At 40.0% G+C, this 21,555-nt stretch overlaps 2 protein-coding genes across 4 annotated transcripts in view; one reads left to right on the top strand and one right to left on the bottom strand.

The window, feature by feature from the left end:
• The window catches only part of LOC127581534 (tryptophan 2,3-dioxygenase-like), a 65,704-nt gene extending 52,565 nt beyond the window's left edge, over nucleotides 1-13,139 (top strand). Inside the window, exon 12 of the mRNA XM_052036026.1 lies at nucleotides 6,076-13,139. Coding sequence (XP_051891986.1) covers nucleotides 6,076-6,229 — 154 coding nt within the window. The 3' untranslated portion in view covers nucleotides 6,230-13,139. The remainder of the gene's footprint in view (nucleotides 1-6,075) is intronic.
• A 311-nt stretch (nucleotides 13,140-13,450) lies between these two features.
• Nucleotides 13,451-21,555, bottom strand: part of ctso (cathepsin O) — a 29,245-nt gene continuing 21,140 nt past the window's right edge. The window contains exons 7-9 of one of the 3 annotated variants that reach the window (XR_007955879.1): nucleotides 18,768-18,942; nucleotides 17,307-17,399; nucleotides 15,984-16,009 (exon numbers count right to left, since the gene is read on the bottom strand). Coding sequence is in view for 2 of the 3 variants with exons in the window: in XM_052010418.1 (XP_051866378.1) it covers nucleotides 17,239-17,399 (161 nt within the window). In the remaining variant the exon portion in view is untranslated. Of the gene's footprint in view, nucleotides 17,400-18,767; nucleotides 18,943-21,555 lie in introns of all 3 variants that reach the window. The other 2 variants (XM_052010419.1, XM_052010418.1) reach the window with 2 other exon arrangements.

Here is a 21,555-nt window from a genome sequence, read left to right on the forward strand (position 1 = left end):
ACTCTTGCAAGCTAACACCTCAGAACTAAAAATCTAGTATCATAGAACCATTACAGCACAGTAGGAAGCCAGTTGGCCAATTACGTCTGTATTAGCTTCTTGAAGAACAATCCCAGCAATCACATTCACCTTTTTCTCCATGGCTCTGCAAATTATTTTCCCAAAAGTGCTTATATCCATGCTTTTTGAAAGATGATCAACTTGATTTCCACCACCCTTACTGGCAACAAATTCTGGATCATCATGACTCTCAGAAATAAAGCTTTTTCCATACATGGTCTGTATTTTTTCCTCGTCAATTTAAGTCTGTGTTCCCTGGTCATTCAACTATCCACAAAAAAAGGATAGCTTCTCTCTGTTCATTCTATCCAAACCTTTTTATTAGTTTTTTTTCTTTTTCAATCTTTTTATTAATTTTCAAATTAATACAGATTAATATATAGCATCAATGTTTGTACATGTAATACAAAGCGATCTGGATAACAATCATAGCATAGATAATCATAAAGAACAATAAGATATAAAAAAATCTGTAGATCCAATGATCTCTTAGTAAATGAATATAATATAAAAGAAAGGAAAGAAAAGGATTTATTATATAAATTAAAAAAAGAAAAAAACAAATCAATAAAAAAAATTATAAACAATATAAACTAAACAGAAATTTCGAAAACAAAAACAAAGAAGAAAAAAAAGACTGGGCTAAAATTTCTCAGTAGAAACAGAGCAATATTATGTTGTCAACTCTGTTCCTCTAAGTTGAAAAGTTATTGAAAGGGGATCTACAACATGTGAAAATATTGAATAAATGGACTCCAAATATCTTCAAATTTAAGCGAAGGATCAACAGTACCACTCCCATGGTGCTGATGTGTGTTCCATTCCCTCTGTTGGCTAATGTCTTTCATAATCATTAACAATATTTTCCCGTATAATTAAATAATATTTACCATAGTTAATCATAAACTATTGAATTGGCTGAATATTTGCAATTTGCTTCATTTTCATTAAGACATTATAAAAGGATTGTGAGGGAGCTTTATTCATTTGCTCGGTCTTCCATGAATTGGCACGATTGATTTATTGATCTTGAACCTGCCATGTTTCTAAATGTTCTTCTAGGCTAAATAGCTATTGACTGAAACGTACCTCATATATATTGTATCATATTTTCATCCATCAGACTTGCTTATACTAACCTTATGCCATCATTAAACAGCTTCATGCATTGGAGTTGGGGTCTTAGGTTTGAAGAGTAATCAATTCTTTTGTCACTCTGACTTTTCTAACTGCTGTGTTTATTCCATTTCTGAAATCTACAGCTACAATCTCTCCTTTATCTGCATAATTTCGATGAAGGTAAAATAAGATGCATTTAAAGTTACTCTTGGTAATGTTTGCAGTTCTTTTGACTCCATTTCCATGTACCATTTCTTCTTCCCATTTGCTAAATTGTGTTTAAAGCTATACCAGTTTAATATATTTAACTTCTCCAGGAGCAATGATATCCCTGCCATCCCCACATGATTTGTGGGACAACTCGATACATCTAAATATTGGCCAGCAGGACTTTGTCTTTGTCCCCTTCACTGCAATTCCTGCTGAGGATTATTGGATTCAAAATATTAGGACAGCTATTAAGGAGCACTAAATTTTCATCTTAACTCTGTCGTAATCTTTTAAGTCTATTTTGTTTCAGCATTAATTCCAGTTTCAGTGATTGGAAATAATTTGAGGTGTGTATTCTTTTCTGTGCTTTTAATTTATTTTCAGAATCTGAAAGGATCAGACTGAGATAACGAAATAAAATTATACAGAACTTAAACTCATGGCTTTAAATTCAAACAGAGTTGTCTGATTTGCATCAGTTCAGATAGAATGATTGTCACAGATTGAAGAAATTCAAAGTTTGGGGTGCACTCCATTTATGGGTTGGAGGGGGTTGGTGCTGGCAGCATGGAGGAAAGGGTGCCATTAAGTGCTTCTCTTATTGTTGTAACTTAATCCCCTGAACCCTCATGGAATTGTTGGAAGATGCTCATAAAATGTGCATTTTTTAATTTGTTCAGGTTTTGAAAATTGGGCAATGCTAACAAGGATGACATTTTTACCCATTCTTAACTGCCCTTGGGAGGGGTGGTGATGAGCTACCTTCTTGAACTGTTACAGTCCTTCTGTTGGTGGTACTCTCACAATACAGTTGGGTAGGGACAGTCAGGACTTCAATCCAGTGACGAAGTAGAATTAGTGATTATTTCCAAGTCAGGATGGTGGAGGTGTTCTTGTGCACCCGTTGTTCTTGTCTTCCTTGGTGGTAGAAGTCATGGGTTTGGGAGGTGCTGTTGGAGTGGCCTAGCTGAAACCCTGCAGTGCATTTTGTATGTGGTACGTAGTGCAGCCATTGTAACTGGTGGTGGAGGGAATGAAGATTTAGGATCACTAATGGGGTACTAATCAAGTAGGCTGCCTTGTTGTGGATGGTATCAAGAACTTTTGGAGCTGCACTCCTGAACTATGCATTGTAGAAGATGGAGATGATGTGAAGTGTCAGAAGGTGAGTAACCCACCGCATGATACCCAGCCTCCTACCTGCTCTTGTAGTCAAAATATTTGTATGGCTGGTCCAGTGGAGGTCCTGAACAATGGTGAGCTCAAGATGTTGATTGTGGAGAACATGGTGATACTAATGCTATTGGATGTTAAGAGGTGTTTGTTGGAAATGGTCATTGTGACCAGAATGTTACTTACTTGAATATTGACCATGGCTTGCTGCATGGAGGCATGGACTGGTTCATTTGCTGGGGAGTTTTGAATAGAAATGAACATTCCATAATGAATAGTGAACATCAACACTTTTGATCAAATGATGGAAGGAAGATCATTGATGAAGTAGCGGAAGATCATTTGACCTTGTTCACAAATCTCAAGAAGTGATGTCTTGTAGCTCTCCTGTTTGACCTTGAATAATCATCATCCTTTGAGCCACTCTAACCATTGAAGTATTTTTGACAATGCCCATTATCTTCACTTTTACCTTGGTTCCCTGACACCACACTTGCTCAAGTGCTACTTTGATGTCAAGTGCAGTCACTTTCAGCCTATCTCTGGAATTGTAAGAATTTAATAGTCCCAGTATGCATGTCAAAGTTGGAACTACCCTCAATGTACCTGCCATTATAGGACACACATTTTCTCTACCATATGTAAATGTAGAAAATCATTCTCCCCAGTGTGTTTTAGTGCTGTTGGAACTTTCTTCCCTCCTTGAGCCGGTCATTCTCAGAATCGCTCTTCTCAGTGTGTTTGATGTTGTCAGAACTCACCTCAATCTGCTGGTTATTGTCAGAACTCACTCCCCTTGGTAGGTCTGTTGTTGCCATTCACTCTCAGTGTGCCTGTCATCATAGCGGCTCTCTTGCTTCAGTCTGCCAGTCATTATTGGAACCCGCACCTCTCCATCTGTGCATCATTGTAGGAACTTACTCCCCTCACTGTACCTGTCATAGAGCCATGAAGACAAGAGTCATGCAGCACAGAAAAAGGCCCTTCAGCCCTCTAAGCCAGTGCGGACCATCAAAGTGCCCAATTTCACCAGTCCTATTTATGCTCTCCCCTCATTCCCATCAACTACCCTCAGATTCCACCATTCACTTGCACATTGGAGGCAATTTCTAGTGGACAATTAACCTTCCAACTCTGAACTCATTCTGATTGGTACACCTGTCATTGTGGGCACACACTCACATGACAGATGTCAACCTTGCCCTCTTTTATCATAATGGGCCATTAACTAAATTACTGCTAGTTGTGCATTTGTCTTTACTGAGGATTTTTACAAAATGACAAAAATTGCTTATTCTTTGGTGAGTTACCTTTACCTGCAGTTAAGAGATTACTGTAATCTTAATGTACTCAGTGGTACTGAAGGTAGAGCAGATGTCTCACAGCTCCAGTCATCTGGGGTTGATTTTTACCTCCAGTGCTGTCTGTGTTGAGCTTGCAAGTTCTCCATGTGATCTCATGGGTTACCCCTGGCTGGTCCAGTTTCTTCCCACATTCCAAAGACATGCTAGTTGTTGGGTTAATTGGCTTCTGTAAGTTACCCTTACTGTTGGAAGAATTGGGGGGTTGTTTATGGGCATATGAGAGAGAACAGACTACAGGGAAATAAATGGGAGGAATGGCATTCACGTGATTGCCCTGAGAGCCAATGGGTCAAAGTTGAAGTCGAGTTTATTGTCATATACACAAGTATATGTATGCACAGGTGCAATGAGAAAACTTACTTGCAGCAGCATCACAGGCACATAGTATCAGATACACAACATTCACAAAAAAACTTAAATTAATAATATAAATTATATAAGAAAGAACACAATTAGAACAACAAAAACCAAAATCCATTGTAGTACAATCTGGTCAAAGTGGTCATAGTGTTGCTGTACTGAGGTAGTGATTAGGGTTGTGCAGGTTGGTTTAAGAACTGAATGGTTGAAGGGAAGTAGTGGTTCTTGAACCTGGTGGTGTGGGACTTCAGGCTTCTGTACCTCCTGCCCAATGGTAGCTGCGAGAAGATGGCATGGCCTGGATGGTGGGGATCTTTGATGATAGATGTTGCCTTCTAGAGGTAGTGCCGCCTTGAGGCCTCCTCAAAAAGCCTCCTTCAATGTTGTGAGCTAATACACTTTCCTTCTTCTACCTACTTGCTATGAGCTGAACCCTGCACATACTCATGTCTGTCCTGGGATAATCCGCTAATGAACCAAATGGTGCATGACTTGGCACAACTGACCAAGTCACTCCTTCCCTGACTGCAGCCCTGTCTCGGTGCTGACATCTATTGGTGTATAACCAGTTCACCCTTCCTGGCTGCAGTGATTCTGTAACTGAGAAGTCTCCTAAGGGAAACTTTACTGTTCTAAACAGTAGAAAATGCAACTTCTGCTTGGACCTGACATTAAGTTTTGCACTCTCCCCTCCCCTCTGGCCCAAACAAATAGTACTTCCCTGCCTGGTAATTGTGTCACCTCTTTGATACAAATTTTATACAGGCATAATTTTTCAATTACATTGTGGCTCATTGAACATAGTTACAGTGGGTTAATTAGATGAATTTTTAGGTGTGCAGGTGGTTTCATTGAGTTACATATTCAAAATGGGTTATACCTTCGGTGGGGAAATAAAACCTTAAACTTCCCAGTGCCTGTTTTCTATTGTTGAGTCAAGCTATCACAAGGTCACATGCAAACAATTTCTACATGTTAGCATTTCTAAAAGTTAAGGGTTTTGCAAATGTGGGAATAAAGACATTTGGTCCCCTTAGACAAATTTTTCATATAGATGGTGAATAGCTGAGGTCTACTGAGGCCTAGAGTACCCCACTAGTCATCACCTGCCAACCTGAGAATGATTCCTTTATTCCCACTCTGTGTTTTCTATTCAATAGCCAATTCTGAGTCCATGTCAGTATATTACTCCCAGTTCTATGTGCTCTAACTTTGCTGACCAACCTCCTGTGTGGGACCTTATCGAAAGCTTGCGATTTGTGTTTGTTGTTCAACTTCATAGTTCTCCCTTGAGAGTCATGGTTGATCAATTTAAAAAGAAAATAAATTGGAAAATCACTTCCCCAGTGCAGAATCTCCCAGCCAAATCTGCCAATGGCAAGGGTCCACTTTAAACTCCTGCTGCAGGCTTCTGTAATGCATAATCTGGTGTTGTTAAGGCATTCTTGATTAGTTTGCCACAGTATGCACACATGACATTAGTAACTGCTGAAGAATCATAAGTAACATATTCAAGGCAGTTTCTCTTGTGATTTGCCAGAATAATTCTCCTCCCCAGCAACATCCCTGAGGAAATGATGCTGGGGCTTTTAGGTACTTCATGAACATCATCCAACAAACATCAGTAATCCTACCTGGAGAGTGCAGGAAAATCTTTAAAGGCAAGAGTAATTATGTAATGATTGCTATAAAACTACTATTCCAGTAATCTGCCCTTGTTTTAAGTGATTTTAGCCAATAAAAAAGACATTTCAAACATTGTTCTTTTCTTTTTAAATCTCTATTTTAGCGATCGATACAAAGTATTTGTTGACCTGTTTAATCTTGCAACCTTCTTGGTCCCAAGACATTGGATTCCAAAGCTGACATCGTCAATCCATAAATTCCTCCACACTGCAGAGTGCTGTGATAGCTCATACTTCAGCAGTGAAGAATCTGATTGAAGTCAAGATCAGCTCAATGTTTTACATGAAATATTATTCAGAAAGGAAAGTACACAATGTTCAAAATATTCAAAGTTTTTAATGTCTCCTTTTTCTCAAATAAGTCACTTGTACATTATCCAGCAAGACAGAGAAAGATTTTGGGGTAAATCTTGAATTGTGTGAGAGTGAAATGCAGGTGATAACAAATTGAGAACCCATTTTACATCTTCCCTGATTTTTATTTCTGTTGATTATCTTATACAGTCAATGTAATCTGCTTGTCTAGCATCCAGCTAAATGCTGGTAGATGTAGCTGGTTTCTTGTACCAAGTTTCACAAATATTCATAAACCCCTATTTACGTTATATATTTAAGTAGAGTATGTAAAATTATCTTCATTCTTTAATTGATGCATGCTCTTAAATTAAGGTTATATTTCAAAAACTATTATTAAAGGGCATATTGCTTCTGAAAATTAATGGACAAGCCTTTTCACAAAAGTACTGTAAATATGAAGAGTGATATAAATGTGATCAAAAGGTCTTGTGTTTGATAAAGGTCTCATTCTATCTGTGTCATTCCAGTCACCTCTCCACAAAATGGTAATAATTAAGCAAATCTAAACACATTTTAAGGTTGAATGATTATTGTTAAGCTACATAATGTGAATCAAAATTCATGTAATATTTTAAAATATATTGATATTTTTCAGGTGGTGTTGAAATACTGGCCTAACATTGATTAGCGGATGTCCTGTCTACTATTCTGCCTTTATTTTGCAAACCACAATTCAGCTCCACTTCTCATCTCCATGGAACTTCTCACCTAGTTTGTACAGCTCCTCTGACCCCCCCCCCCTCCACTTCTCATCACATCGGTTTTACAACCATCTGTCCTAGCTTACTGTACCATATCCTTCATTCTGACATCTCAACATCCACCTGCTTCTTGACATCCAACCCATCACAGGTAGTTACTCTTTTAGCTGTCTTCTTCTGGAATTCCCTCTTCAGTAATCTCCTGAAAGACTATTCACCTTGTTGCAATTTAAAGCATTTTAATTCCCTTTTCCAGTTCTCCTGGTTGCTTGTGTACTTGTTTGTCTACCGATAGGAGTGCTAATTGCATCATTGTAAACAAAACTGAAACGTTGAAACCAATGTAATATTTTGTTAAACCAGTTAAAATATTTAAGTTGGTATTATAAATCAATTCATATAAATAAGTTATTTTAAATCAAATGAATTATTCATTTGTGTTTACCGACAATATTTTTTTTACTGTGATCATTACTTCCGTAAGTAGATCTTTACAAATTTGCAGTATGATGCAGCTATTCTATAAACATGACTACTTTTATAAACAAAGCTTGCATCAGTCTGAAAGGTATTTGATGTTGAAGGCACATTGTGTTTTTTAAATTGTGTTCTTGCCATCCAACAAAAACTTGGAAAACCTTTTCAGATAATGGAAGGTCTGATGAAAGTTCAGGGACCTGAAGCAATTCTGTTTCTCTCTCCATAGATGCTGCCTGACCTGCTGAATACCTCCAGCACTTTCTCTTTTAGTTTCATATGATTGGCCAGCTCGCATTGGTTCTGATCATTGCCTGTACTAGCTCTATAGGTACACTAAACCTTTGCAACTGTGAAGCTCCCTGCACGTTGCTGGGATCACTGCCACAGTCCTTCCACAACATACAGCAGTGACAAGGCTGTAGGCAGCAGAGACAATACTCCCAATATGGACTACCTTAAAGCCACCTGAAAGTTCCAAGGATAGAATTTTTTTTTTGAAACACTCACAAAAAGTGAAGAAATTAAAAACTGAAAAAAATTTACATAAAAGAACATGAGAATGCTGTTAGGTAATAGAAAACATATGTTGAAATGAAAAAAATATCTTTTTCCAAATTTCAACAAAAGTGGTCCCATTCAAATGAATGTGCTTGGTTGGTGTGAAGGTGAAAGGCCAGATATACAGGATCACCCCAGCAATATGGTTAGACCTGTTTTGAAAAACAGAAGAAGCAATGTGTGGGGGCCAAGTTCAGGAGCCCTTGAAGAGAGCCGAGGGAAAACTCTGTGTGATTAAACCTTGCTGGTTGTTTTCAACGCAGGCATCATGCCAAGTTGGTGCTGCCTGCTCTTTTGCATGATTGGTTCATACAAACAATTCTAACCTTGGTGGTCACTTGCTGCACTTTTCAGCAGGGCACCAATATTGAGTGGTCAACAGTCAGGTCTACTCCACCATTTGATACTAGCATGGCTGATGCTATCAAGATCATATTCCTCTCTCCCTATACACTGTGGTTTTGTGGTCTAGCAATCAGTCTATCTCCTCAAACGTATTCAGCAGCTTGACTTCTTTGAACCTTCTGTGGTCACTGAAATTGTTTTCCTTGGTCCTAAATGTCCTTTAGGGGCCAAGCCACTGAGCTTTGCAGTATGCCACTGGTCACCGCCTGCCCCCCCCCCCCCAAGGAAGTTCCATTTATTTCTACTTGATTTTATGTCTGTCAACCAATTTTAAATCCATGCCAGTACATTACTCCCAAAGCCTACTTGTTTTAACTTTACACACTAACCATATATTTGGGAGTTAATCAAATGTCGATTGAAAATCCAGATATATCACATCCACTGGTTCTCTCTTATCTATAAAGAATCAGAGGAGTCAAGGATCCAGTTCTACTCATTACATCCTCAAATAAAAAACAAGTGTTTTTCCAAACATGATTTCCCTTTTGTAAGTCCATGACCTTGTCTCATCCCATTGCTATTTGCTAAGTATTCTACTATTACATCCTTAGAACATATTCTAGCAATTTCTCCATTTAGGAGGAAGTAGACCGGTCTATATTTCCCTGTTTACTCTCTCTCTTTTTAAGTAGTGAGCTTTCTGACAGTAAGGAACCTACATTTGTCTTCACAAATCTTTTCTGTTTACATACTTGTAGAATTATTTACAATCCACTTTTATGTTTCTTGCAAAGTTGATCCAATACTTTCCTTTCTAGTCAAACTCTTGATCCCTTTTTGCTGAATTCTAAACTGCTCCTAAACCTCATGTCTATAACATTTTGTTTTTTTGGCAGCTTGATATGCCTTCACTTTGGATCTAATGCTATCTTTAACTTCTTTGGAAGCCAGGATTGGATTGCTTTCCCTTTTGCATTTTTGCTGCAGAAAGGAGTGTTTAACTCTTGCAGCTCCTGCATTTGTTCCTTAAATATTAGACACTGCCTGTCCACTGACATGCCTTTTGATGAAGCTTCCCAATCATTCATTGCCAATTCACTGCTCATACCTTCGAAGTTTCATTTGGCTAAACTTAGAATTTCAGTTTTGAATTGAACTTATTTGAAGAATTCTATTGTGTTATGATCAGTCATCTCTAAAGGATCTTACACAACAAGATTATGAATTAGCCCTTTCTCACTGCAGAACAGCTAATCTGGGACAGTCTGCTCCCGATGCCCTGGTCTAAAAAAATGCTTCGTACACAAAGTGGAGATGTATTGAGAATAAGTAGAGGTGCATAGCTTCTGGGACAGATGCTGGCGAGGCATTCTGCAATTGAAGCTGACCTAAAAATTATAAGGAATTGCACTGAATGGGAGGAAGCAGGCTACACATTCTTGAATGCTGCACTGAGGTGCACTAGTGGTATGCGACAGTATCACTTTCATAGTATCCATGCTTCAAATGCACATGGGCCACACACTCGTGTCACAAGACAAAGTGGATGGATCTGTTGCCCCATAGCAACCACTGCAGAAATGTCTCCCTACTTAAAACTATTCTCCCCTTCCTCCTGTGTTTTCTTACAGCTTGTCTTATTTCCCCAATCACATTGCTGTCCAAGGAAAATGCCAAAAAATTTGGGAGAAATTATATTTTTTTTGGTTTTAAACAGAAATCCTGAATTCGTGTCAAAATCCTTCACTGCCTAACATACTTGCTTCTTGTTCAGGGCAGAGTGATCCTACTGGCTATCGTGGAAAAGGGAAAGACGGCCTAAATTTAGGGCACATTTTCTAGCCTTCCTCCCATGGATGGTGAGCAGAAGGAACCCTAAAAAGGACTGTTCAACGACAGTAGCAGCTGTAAAAATGCACTTGTCACAATTCAGTTGCAAGGTCCCTCGCTAACCTCCACTTCCCACGTTTAAATTTGTAGCTGTAGATGATCAGAATCACAGGTTCTGTCCACTAGCTTCCCATTGTAGGGAATGAAAAATTGGTCAAGGCTATTGTGGTAAATCCAAACTGTGACTACCATTCACAAAATGAAAAAAACAGTGTAGCTGCTCCTAATTTTATTGGTTGTGGACATGTGCATGTTAGAGTCAGCAATTATGAAACACAAAACTCTGCAAATTGTGCTACAGTGATTAAAGCTGATGATTTCTTTAGAAACTTAAGCTTCATCAAAAATAGAAATGTTTGGTAACCTTATTATAGGTTGTAAATACAGTGCAGTGTCTGAATAAACTACAAGGTTAAGGGAACAATTGTTCACAATAAGTTTGTAAATCTGAATTTGTTTTAGGCATTGGGACAAATCTCCCCTCAATATTTGCGTGGATCTGCCAGCAGATATGTCTGTAACTAGCCAATTCCTGAGCAGATGCTGCACAGCCTTCTCTCGGTAGATGTGAGCATTTTGTCTTTCACTGCATGAGTGCTTGTTGGAGGCCAAGCTCCAAGCCATCAACAACTTGATCTTGCTATATTACAGTGTCCCCCCAACAAAAAAAGGTCCATAATGAGACCTAAGAAACAAGGACCATTTCCCATAACTTAGGAGCCTCCTCTTAATGAAGGTACCATCTGGCCATCTAGCCCTTGGCCATCTGAGGAACAGAATGTTTGAAAATCTAGCCTTCTAACCTATGATAAACATGGTTACCAGATAGCAGTGGCCCATATCCTCCTGCTGGCTTCTGAAATATGGACTACCTGCAGAGGCACCAAAGAACTGGAAAATTACCACCAATGCCTAGATCCTCCTCCAAATAAATGAACCAACATCAGTATTTTCTCCTAAGTCAACATCCCCATCATTAAAGACCTAATTACACTCATTCCTAAAACAGACCTCTACCCTGAACTCTGTCATGGCAAAGCATTACCAAGTGCCAGAAAACATGATTCAAAAATGTTCTCTAAGCCTCCTTGAGAAAGAGTAATATCACCAGTGACTGAGAGGAATCATTGGCCCAAAGTGAGAGAGGAGCAGAAAAAACAGGTCCAGGCACAGGCCAGTCAGCCCTCGAGCCTGTTCCACTGCTCATGGTTGATCCAATCCCGGCCTCAATCACCACTCTCCCCCTTGTGGTCTTTTCTGCATTGGAGAAACCAAATGCAAATTGAGTGACCACTTTACAGAGCACCTGCATTCAATCCCTTGGGGGCTACCTGCCAGTTTAATGCTCCATTCCTCTCCCACTCTGAGATTTCTGTCTGTGCCCTCCTGCACTGTTATAACAAAGCCCAATGCAAGCTTGAGGAACCCCTCAACAGCAGGATATAGATCAGTTGGAAAGCTGGGCGGACCATTGGCAGATGGAATTTAATCCCGCCAAGTGCAAGGTGATATATTTTGGGAAGTCAAGTAGGGATAGGACATATACAGTGAATGGTAGGGCATCGAGGAATGTTGCTGCAGAGAAACTTAGGGGTCCAAGTCCATAGTTCCCTGAACAGTGGTGACACAGGTGGATGAGGTGGTGAAGCAGGCATATGGCATGCCTGCCTTCATAGATCTGAGCATAGAATATAAGAGTAGGGACATTACGTTGTGACTTTACAATACACTGGTTGGGCCAAACTTGAAGTATTGTGACCATTTCAGGCCACCACACTATAGGAAGGATGTGCTTGCGCTGGAGAGTGTGCAGAGGAGATTTGCCAGGATGCTACCTGGATTGGAGGACTCTAGTTAAGGGGAGATATTGGATAGGCTAGGCTTGTTTTCCCTGGAGCAAAGGAGGCTGAGGGGTACTCGACAGAAGTATGTAAGATTATGAGCAGAATAGATAGGGTAGGTAGTCAAAAAATCTTTTTCGCATGGTAGGGATATCAAAGATAAGAGGGCATAGGTTTAAGGTGAGAGCTAGGAGTTTTAAAGGGGATCTGAAGGGCAAGTTTTTTCTTACACAGAAAGTGGTTCTGGATCTTTATTCCTTGGAGCATAGAATGAGAGATGACATGGAAGATTATAAAATCATGAGGGGTATGGATAAGGTGGAGGGTCATAGTCTTTTCGCCATTGTTAGGGAGTCCAAAACTAGAGGACACAGACACAAGAGGGGAGAGATTTAAAAAAGACCTGCAAGATAACTTCTTTACAGAGGGTAGTGAGTGTCTGGAATGAGCTGCCAGAGGAAGTGGTCAAGGCAGGTACAGTTGCAACATTTAAGAGGCATTTGGATAGGTACGCAGAGAGGAGGAGCTTGGAGTGTTATGGGCCAAACATGGGCAACTGGGACTAGCAGGGAGGATGCTGTGGTTGGCATGGACCATTGGGCCGAAGGGCCTGTTTCTGTGCTGTATTACTCTATGACTCCATATCCGGAACATTCTGCTAGAGGAGGTGGTGGAATCAGACACAATTACTTTGTTTAAGAGGCATGTAGACATGTATTTACATAGGCAAGTCACACAAGGATATGGTCCTAATGCAGGCAAGTGGGATTAGTGTAGATGGGCAAAACGGTCAGCATGGATATCATGGGCCAAAGGAAATATCAGGTAACCCACACCCCTTCTGTTCCTTCTCCAATCCCACCACCAATTCACTCAAACTCTCCGTTCCTTTGTTCACCTTTTCCATACCTCCCCCCCTTTGTTGCCTAGACTTGTTACCCTCCCAAATGCTCACCCATCATGCACATACCTACCTGGGCTTCTTCTCATTTACTTCATCTTTGTTATCCCCTCCTCCACCCCCATCTGGTTCCATCCACCCAACAGCCCCACCCAACCCCCCCCCCCCATCATCCCCACCCACTGCCCCTCCCCCCATCATCCCCACCCCAATCTGGTTCCACCTATCACCTCCAAGCCTCAGTCTCAACACTCCTCTGCTCCCCACCCCCCATCTGCCCATCATTTCCCCCCACCCTTCCATCTATCACCTCCAAGCCTCAGTGTCAACATTCCTTCTCCCCACCCCACCCCCATCTCCATCTGCCCATCATTCCCCCCCTCCCCCTCCACCTGGTTCCAACTATCACCTCCAAGCCTCTGTTTTACTCCTATAATCTGGCTCTGCTCCCTCTATCCTCTCAGTCCTGATACAGAGGTCACTACTGAAAACGTCAGCCATCCCTTTACCTCAACAGATGCTGTTTGACCTGCTGAGTTCTTCCTTCATCTGCAGTCTCATGTCTCTGTTCCTTTTCATCCTATCTGTCCCTCCCCCACCTCATCTCCAATTTAAAACTAACTTGATTTGTCTCTTTCACAGTTCTGAAAACTGCCTTCAATGTGAAATGTTAACAGTTTCTCTTTTCACAGATGCTGCCTGATCTGGCATTTCTGGTTTTTAGTTTAGATTTCCAACATTTGCAATTTAAAAAATTTTTATTTCGGGAAATTTTCCTTTCATATTTACCCTGTCAATCCTCTTCAGAATCATATGTTTCAATATATTCACCTTTCATTTTTCTCAACTTCAAAGAATAAAGTCCTAATCTGTTCAAGCTTTCTTCATTTGTCATCCCCACATTTTAGCATTCAGCCTAGCAAATACAGAGACAAACATTATACACAGTACCCAAGTGCAGTTTCATCAGTGTCCTGCAAATGTTGCATCAAACCTCCCTATTTTATCCTCCAAGCCCTTTGCAATAAAGGCCATTACTCCATTAACCTTCCTAATTATTAGCTGCATCTGGCTCTTCCTGACTTGTTAACCTACCTTTCTTTGCATCATCAGCAAATACCACTACGGGACGCAAGGTTCCTTCATCAGAAATGCTGGAAGAACTCAACCAGTCAAGCAGCATTTGTAGGGGGAGGAGTGAGGTATAAGACAAAAGCCCCATATGAGATAGGTTAAGGCACATCAGGTGATAAGGAGAATGAGTACTAACTGTTAACAAGGCATTTTACAGAAACAGGGTAAGGAAGATAACAGGTAATAAAAACAGGTAAAGAAAGAAACATCAGCATGATAATGGGAAATGATAGATTGCAGTTTACCTGAAGTTGGAAAATTCATTGTTCATTCCACAGGGTTGCAAAGTGCCTGGTTGGAAGATAAAATGCTGTGAAGCAGGCTGCAGACAGACAAGGTGGAATAGGGGTGGGATTGAGAATTAAAGTGGCATGCAAAGGGAAGCTCAGGATGATCCCTGCGGAGTAAACCAATCTGTGTTTGGTCTCTCCATTGTTGAGAACACATTGTGAATAACCCATAGACTAAATTGGAAGAAATGCAAGTGACTCACTTCTTCACCTGGAATGATTGTTTGGGCTCGTGGATGGTGGGAAGGGAAGAGGTGAATGGACAGGTGTTGCATCTCCTCTAGTTGCATGAGAAGGTGCCACAGGATGAGGAGTGGTGGGTGGAGACTGAGGTACAGACCAGTGACTCACAAAGTGTGGTCGCTGCAAAATGCAGAAAGGGAAGGTGAGGGGAAGATATGACTGGCGGAAGGAAATTGTTGGAGCTGGTGGAAAATGCGAAAGATAATGCATTGGATGTGAAGGCTGATGGGGTGGAAGGTGAGTACAGGGGAACTCTATCTTTGTTCTACCCCGGCAGAGAGGAGATGAGAGCAGAGGTGCGGGAAATAGAAGAAATGTGGTTTAGGGCTCCATCCACTATGGTAGAGGGGAAGCCACGTTTCAGGGAGAAGGACATTTGAGAGGTATTAGAGGGGTAGGTCTCATTATTGGAACAAAATACAATGGCGATTAAACTGGCGAAAATGAATTAATTTCCAACTTTAAAACACCACATCTATTTTGTTTTCAATATTGTCCTTTCATGGGCTTAATAATACTCAAGCAGTTTTGTAAACGTCCAAAATAACATAAATTACATAAAGAAATCACATGACTCAACTGAATTCTATGGAAAGCTGTTCTCCATGTTCAGTGAGGAATTTTTAGTATTAAGTATTATGAATACTGACAACACACATACTATTTTGACTTAGAAGTTGATCCTTTCTTCTTTATGACACTGGGTCAAAATACTGGAAATCTCAACCTAACCACGGTTGAAAAAGGTGGCTCACCAATAACTTCCCAAGGACAATTGGGGATGGACATTAAATGACAATCTTGCTAGTGAAGCCAAAATTCTGTGTATAAAGCAGAAATGTTAATACCTGACTAATTTAATATAAATACACTGTGGCGTTAATTTTCTGAGGCTAGTCCATTGTGAGGTAGCTTGCCCAATGGCAACGTACAAGAAAAATTAGCACCATGAGCTGACGATTTTCTGGTGCTGCAGGAGAAACCTTGCCACCCACATAGATTTGAAAACGCTTGAGGTGAAACCCTTCTGGATCCAAAGGCAAAGGACCTCAGAGGGTTTTGGGAATTTAGTCTGTGGTGACCTGCCTGAATCTTCTCCGCAAAATCTCCTCCATACAAAGAAAGTCAGGTGGGTTCCTTTGTAGTTGTATACTTTGACAAGTCTACTTCTCCACTATACCCTGCAGACCCAGTGTAATCAAATCCTTCAGATTTGTGGTAAGAGCCTGTCCCACAGATAGATATCAAAGGAGTTTCTTCTCACACAATTCCTACTGCAATTGAATCAGCAATACCTAGAAAAGCAAAGAGAAACACCATTTCCCATTTATAATAATTTCCAATATTTAATTACAAATTATTTACTTACTTTGTTATTTTTCCCCCACCCAAATACAATGATGAAGAGACCTGCTTCGATGACTTATTTAACACCTCTCATCATAACCAATAAGGAAAAGATGACAGTTCTAGTTCATAGCAGCAAGAATAACCCATCTACTTTGGGCTGCACCATCTATTTGGAGACCTTTATGTGAAGGAATTTATCTTGGAGTACGTTGGTATTGGCGGCCGGAAATGAATGATGTAGTTTGTTGAATGCCAGCTACCACCTCAGTTAATGGGCTACTGTATCGCTGAAATGAATAGAATGAAAGGGCTTTCCTGACAACTATCTGGATGCTAAGTGAAGTAAATCAGGACAACTGATAAGTGAATGAGCTCCAAGAACAAACACCTAATTAATTTTTGCATTAAGTGGATAATTCAGAGGTCACAAGAACAGGAATGTGTGAAATGGCTAACTGGGAACTGTTCCTGTTTGAAAACTGGATAATGTGAGGACAGTGAGCTTTATTCAATAATAGCCCCATTTCTGCAATATTCAGATTGTTTGGAATTGGAATTCATTTATTATTGTCATATGTACCGAGGTACAGTGAAAGACTTGTCTTGCATGCTGTTCATACAGATCAATTCATTACACAGTGCATTGAGGTAGTACAAAGTAAAACAATACAGAATGCAGAATAAAGTGTCACAGCTACAGAAGAAGTGCAGTGCAGGTAGACAATAAGGTGCAAGGTCATAACAAGGTCAATAGTGAGGTCAAGAGTCCACCTTTGGTGTTGGCACTCTTGTATCTGAGTCACGGTTGCGTGAGTTTAGTGAATTACTACCAGCACTAAGTAACTACTGGGGTTGCATTCATTGTAAAGGCCAACCACTTTTATTTAGCTTGCTAAATGCCTTTCTTTGGCTTCTTTCCATGGGACTAAATAACTGGGATCTACTTTGCTGGATCACCGAGACCTACATTAAATAAAGGAGTCTTTAATTCATGGATGTGGTGACATGAACCACCAGCCTTAGCAATGGAAGGGGTGGTTGGGTCTTAACTTCATTACATTGCAGAAGGAAGAAAATTGGACTGGTTCTTAGCAGGTGCTAAACTGAACAAGGAGGAAAGTTATCATGGAGTGTCTGAACAAGGAAGTTATTGCACAACAGCATATCTTGAGCATTAAAATTCATCAATGTATATTCCCCAAATGATTGATAACTTTTTAATGAACCACACAGAAAACTTACCACAAATATTCCTTCCCATTTTGATGTATACATAGCCATTAATTCCCCATCTGGCTCCCCATGAATTCCTTACTATCCAGTAAGGAATATCACCTGTTTACAAAAAAGAAGGGAATGTATGAATTTTATATCATACTCGCCTGTTTTGTTTCACAGAAAATTAATGCTACAGGCCGTTGGTATGAACCTCCCCATGTCTGATCAAACACAAGACTACATAACTTAGATTGTATCTGTATTGAATGCTCATCTTGTCTTTAACTTCACAATGGAACTATTAAAGATGTAAAAAAATACTCTGATATAAGTGATCATATGTCAGAAAAATAATTAGATTTAAATGCTCTTAGGCTGTGCTCGGTTAATATTAGACGCTTTTGAGCTGTTTACCTGATAATTAGATATTAAGTGCAAAAGGATGTTGAATTGTAATGTGAGTGTTCATTTGAAGATATAGTGTCATCAATATTTGTAACCATGTTGCATAAGTAATACATTACTTGAAAAATAGTGTCGCAAAATGCATATTCAGTTGTAGGAATATGGATTTCAGTCACTAAACAACTTAAAATGTAAATCAAACGTTAAATAAAAAATGATTGTTTGCTTTTAAATTACAGACTTGTGAAGCTTCATGTTTTTAAATTATTAACAAATGATCTTTTAAACACTTCAAGACTTAGAAAGGACAACTGTGTTGCTCAGAAAGGATCTATATCCTGTTATCTCTGCAAAAGGTCATACATATATGGTATAAAGAGTAAATAAATCCACCAGAAACCAAATGGAAAAGAATTGATAAGAGTCAGGAACTTGATCCAATCAGGGAACATGTTACTTCAATAGAAATGTTAAGGGATCATAAAATGAAGACTGGAAGAAACATCAGAATGATTTACAAATTCTTCAGCCATTGTTAAGAGAGTTGTTAGAAAATTTCTACTGAGTGTTAAGAACAGTAATTTTGTGAAAGAGGAAGAAGTGCTGCTTGGTATTTAATTTATAGGGTTAAATTAATAGGAAAATAATTACTTGATGAGTAACTTAAAGAGCTTTAACAGTGAAGTACAGAAATAGTTCTAACAGGGTAGCAAATGAATAATAATAATAGCTAAAAATGGGAGAGAAGTTTTCTTGGATCATGGACCGGCATCTGAGATCTAGTGTTTGGAATTCCTGCACCGTGTAGGAACTTCATAATGCTTCACATGTCCTGGGCTACCATGTTTGTACAGGCCAAGTGGGATGCACCTTAATGGATCTGAGACCAAATCCTCACCAATAGTTTTTCTAGTGCTGTGGGGAAGCAAGACTAATTTGCCAGGGAGACAGGCACTGGGATATACCACTGAGAACTAAAATAAAATGGTGCATAAAGAATTGGAGAGATAGCACTCGAGCAAGATATAGTTAGGCAGGACTAGATATAAGAGTCTATAAGAGGTAATATTGCAGGTTTACCGTGTATGAAGATAATTGCATTGTATTTTAGACAAGCTTGGAGACACATAGAATTCCAATGTTATGGCAATAACATTGACTAAAAAAAAGGGCAGGATTGGGTACTAAATGTTCCTGGAGTAGTCATAGGACGGAATCCGGAAAATGCTGGAGAGGTACAGCAGTTTAGACGCATCTGTAGAGAGAGAGAAGTGCCATTACACCACTCAAAGTATTCTTTAGCTGCCAAATAATGAGAAGGATATAGGGGAGCAAATAACAAGGGATATATAAAAGACAATAAAGATAATGGTGAACTTCATCTAATACAGAATGGAATTGCATTCACTTAAGTGGCAGAAAGCTGTAGCAAGTTTTGAGAACTTGGTCAGTAAACTTCTAGCCCAACAAGGAGGGATACATGGCTGGACTTGGTTCTAAGGAATGAGGCAGGCCAAGAATTATTAGATGAATTTCTAAGGAACATCATTCATCGTATTGTAAGGTCTAGAATGACTGTGGAAAAGGATAATAGCAAATTGATTCTAAGGAAGGAGAACTGATTTGGAATCAAAGGTTGGCAGCCAAAACTGTAACTAAAGAATGGGCAGGCTTTGAGGACGAGATGGTTCAAGTATAGACTATAACCTACATTCTCATGAGGGAGAAAGGTAAGGCAATTAACGAGGGAACTCCCTGGATGATTAAAAAGATAGAGAGTAAAGCAAGGAAAAGGGCATAGGACCGATGTCATGTTGATAACACAAGTGAGAACCAGGCTGAACTGAAGTGAGCAGAGCACATTTTCCCATTTTACTGACATTCTGTGACACTTCCACAGTATTCCATGCAACATCAAATCTTCAAATGTCTGCAATGCCACAGAGATAAATCTGCAAATTTAAGCTACATCATGACAGTTACTAAAGTTAACATTTTGAAACCACGTATATGAATTGATGATATTCTGCTCAAGCTGCAAGTCTGCATCAGTGATTGCTTACTTTAAATTTAATTCAAAAGGGGTCCTGTTTTAGCTTAAGTCACAAAAACAGTTGGGTAGCTATGACATGTATGTGGCCATTAAAAGGATCATGGAGGAGGGAGGATATCTGAGAAGGAAACATAAAAGTATGGGGGAAAATTTAGTATCGGCATGCATTTGTGTGGGTCCAAGATGATATTAAATTAGAAGAGGCCTTCAATCTAAACTAAGATTTGGTGGTCAGATTTGTACTCTTGAATCTGATTTAACAAAGTGGCAACTTGCTGTGTTGTGTTGAATGTTAATTTGGATCCCAGATGAGGATCAACATAACCCAGCAGCAGCAGAAGCTGGAGCTTGCTGCTTAGATACCCACAAATCTAAAGGAAAGCAGAGATCAGCAAAGGACACAAGACACCATACTTAGCCCAGTGGGTGTACAGGCAGAAGATAAGCATCCCTAAATCTGTTAAAAGATCAGTGTCCGATAAGGTTTTGAATCTCCTGTTAATTGGTGGCTGACATTTGAAGCCTGCTGGAAAACAGAACTTGCTGCTAAATGGAATTTGTGGTCACCCCTTTCCAGTGGCTGTCAAAGTCAACTTCAACCTCAACTTTCCTGCCTCTTGATTCTTCAAGGCAGTTGCTGGATGATGAACATAAATTCATTAAATACAAGATAAAGGTTACACATATAATCCTAGAAAATCAAATGAATAGTTCTCAACTTTGTTCACTGTGATGGGCATTTGTAGTTGGAGGATTCATGGTGGGAACAGTGGAATTCCAGAACAAATTGCCATCGAAATGGACGAGGTGTCAGATGTCTTAGTGGCTTAAAGGTGAATAAATCCCCATGGCCTGATGAGATATATCCCAAATTGTATCCGAATTTTATTCAGAATTGGCTTTATGAGAAGGCAGAGGGTGATGGTTGAGGTTTGTTTATGTGTTTAGAAGCCTGTGCCCAATGGTGTACCGCAGGGATTGGTGCTGGGACCCTTGCTGCTTGTTATATACATGAATGATTTGGATGTGAATGTGAGGTCTGATTAGTAACTTCAGAGATGGAGTATTTCAGTTGTGAGGAGAGATTGGGCAGGCTGGGTTTGTTTTCCTTCGATCTGAAAAGACTGAGGGGGAACCTGATTGAATTATACAATAATACAAGACAGTGAGAATTTAACGCCATCTATAAATTCGCCAATAACACCACTGTTATTGGTAGAATCTCAGACGGCGACGAGGAGGTGTACAGCAGTGAGATAGATAGGCTGGTTGAGTGGTGTCACAACAGCAACCTCGCACTCAATGTCAGCAAGACCAAGGAATTGATTGTGGACTTCAGGAAGGGGAACTCGGGAGAACACACACCAGTCTTCATTGAGGGGTCATCGGTGGAAAGGGTGAGCAGCTTCAAGTTCCTGGGCGCCAACATCTCAGAGGATCTATCCTGAGCCCAACACATTGATGCAATCATGAAGGAGGCACACCAGCAACTCTACTTCATTAGGAGTTTGAGAAGATTTGGTACATCACCAAAGACTCTTACAAATTTCTATGGATGTATGGTGGAGAACATTCTGACCGGTTGCATCACAGCTTGGTATGGAGGCTACAATGCACAGGAATGCAAGAGGCTGCAGAGGGTTGTAGACTCAGCTAGCTCCATTACGGGTAGAATGCTCCCCACCATCGAAGACATCTTCAAGAGGCGGTGTCTCATGAAGGTGGCATCCATTACTAAGGGCCCTCACCAATCAGGATATGCCCTCTTCTTATTACAACCATCGGGGAGGAGGTAAAGGAGCCTGAAGACCCACA

The sequence above is a fragment of the Pristis pectinata genome, chromosome 2, assembly GCF_009764475.1.
Source record: "Pristis pectinata isolate sPriPec2 chromosome 2, sPriPec2.1.pri, whole genome shotgun sequence".
NCBI lineage: Eukaryota > Metazoa > Chordata > Chondrichthyes > Rhinopristiformes > Pristidae > Pristis > Pristis pectinata.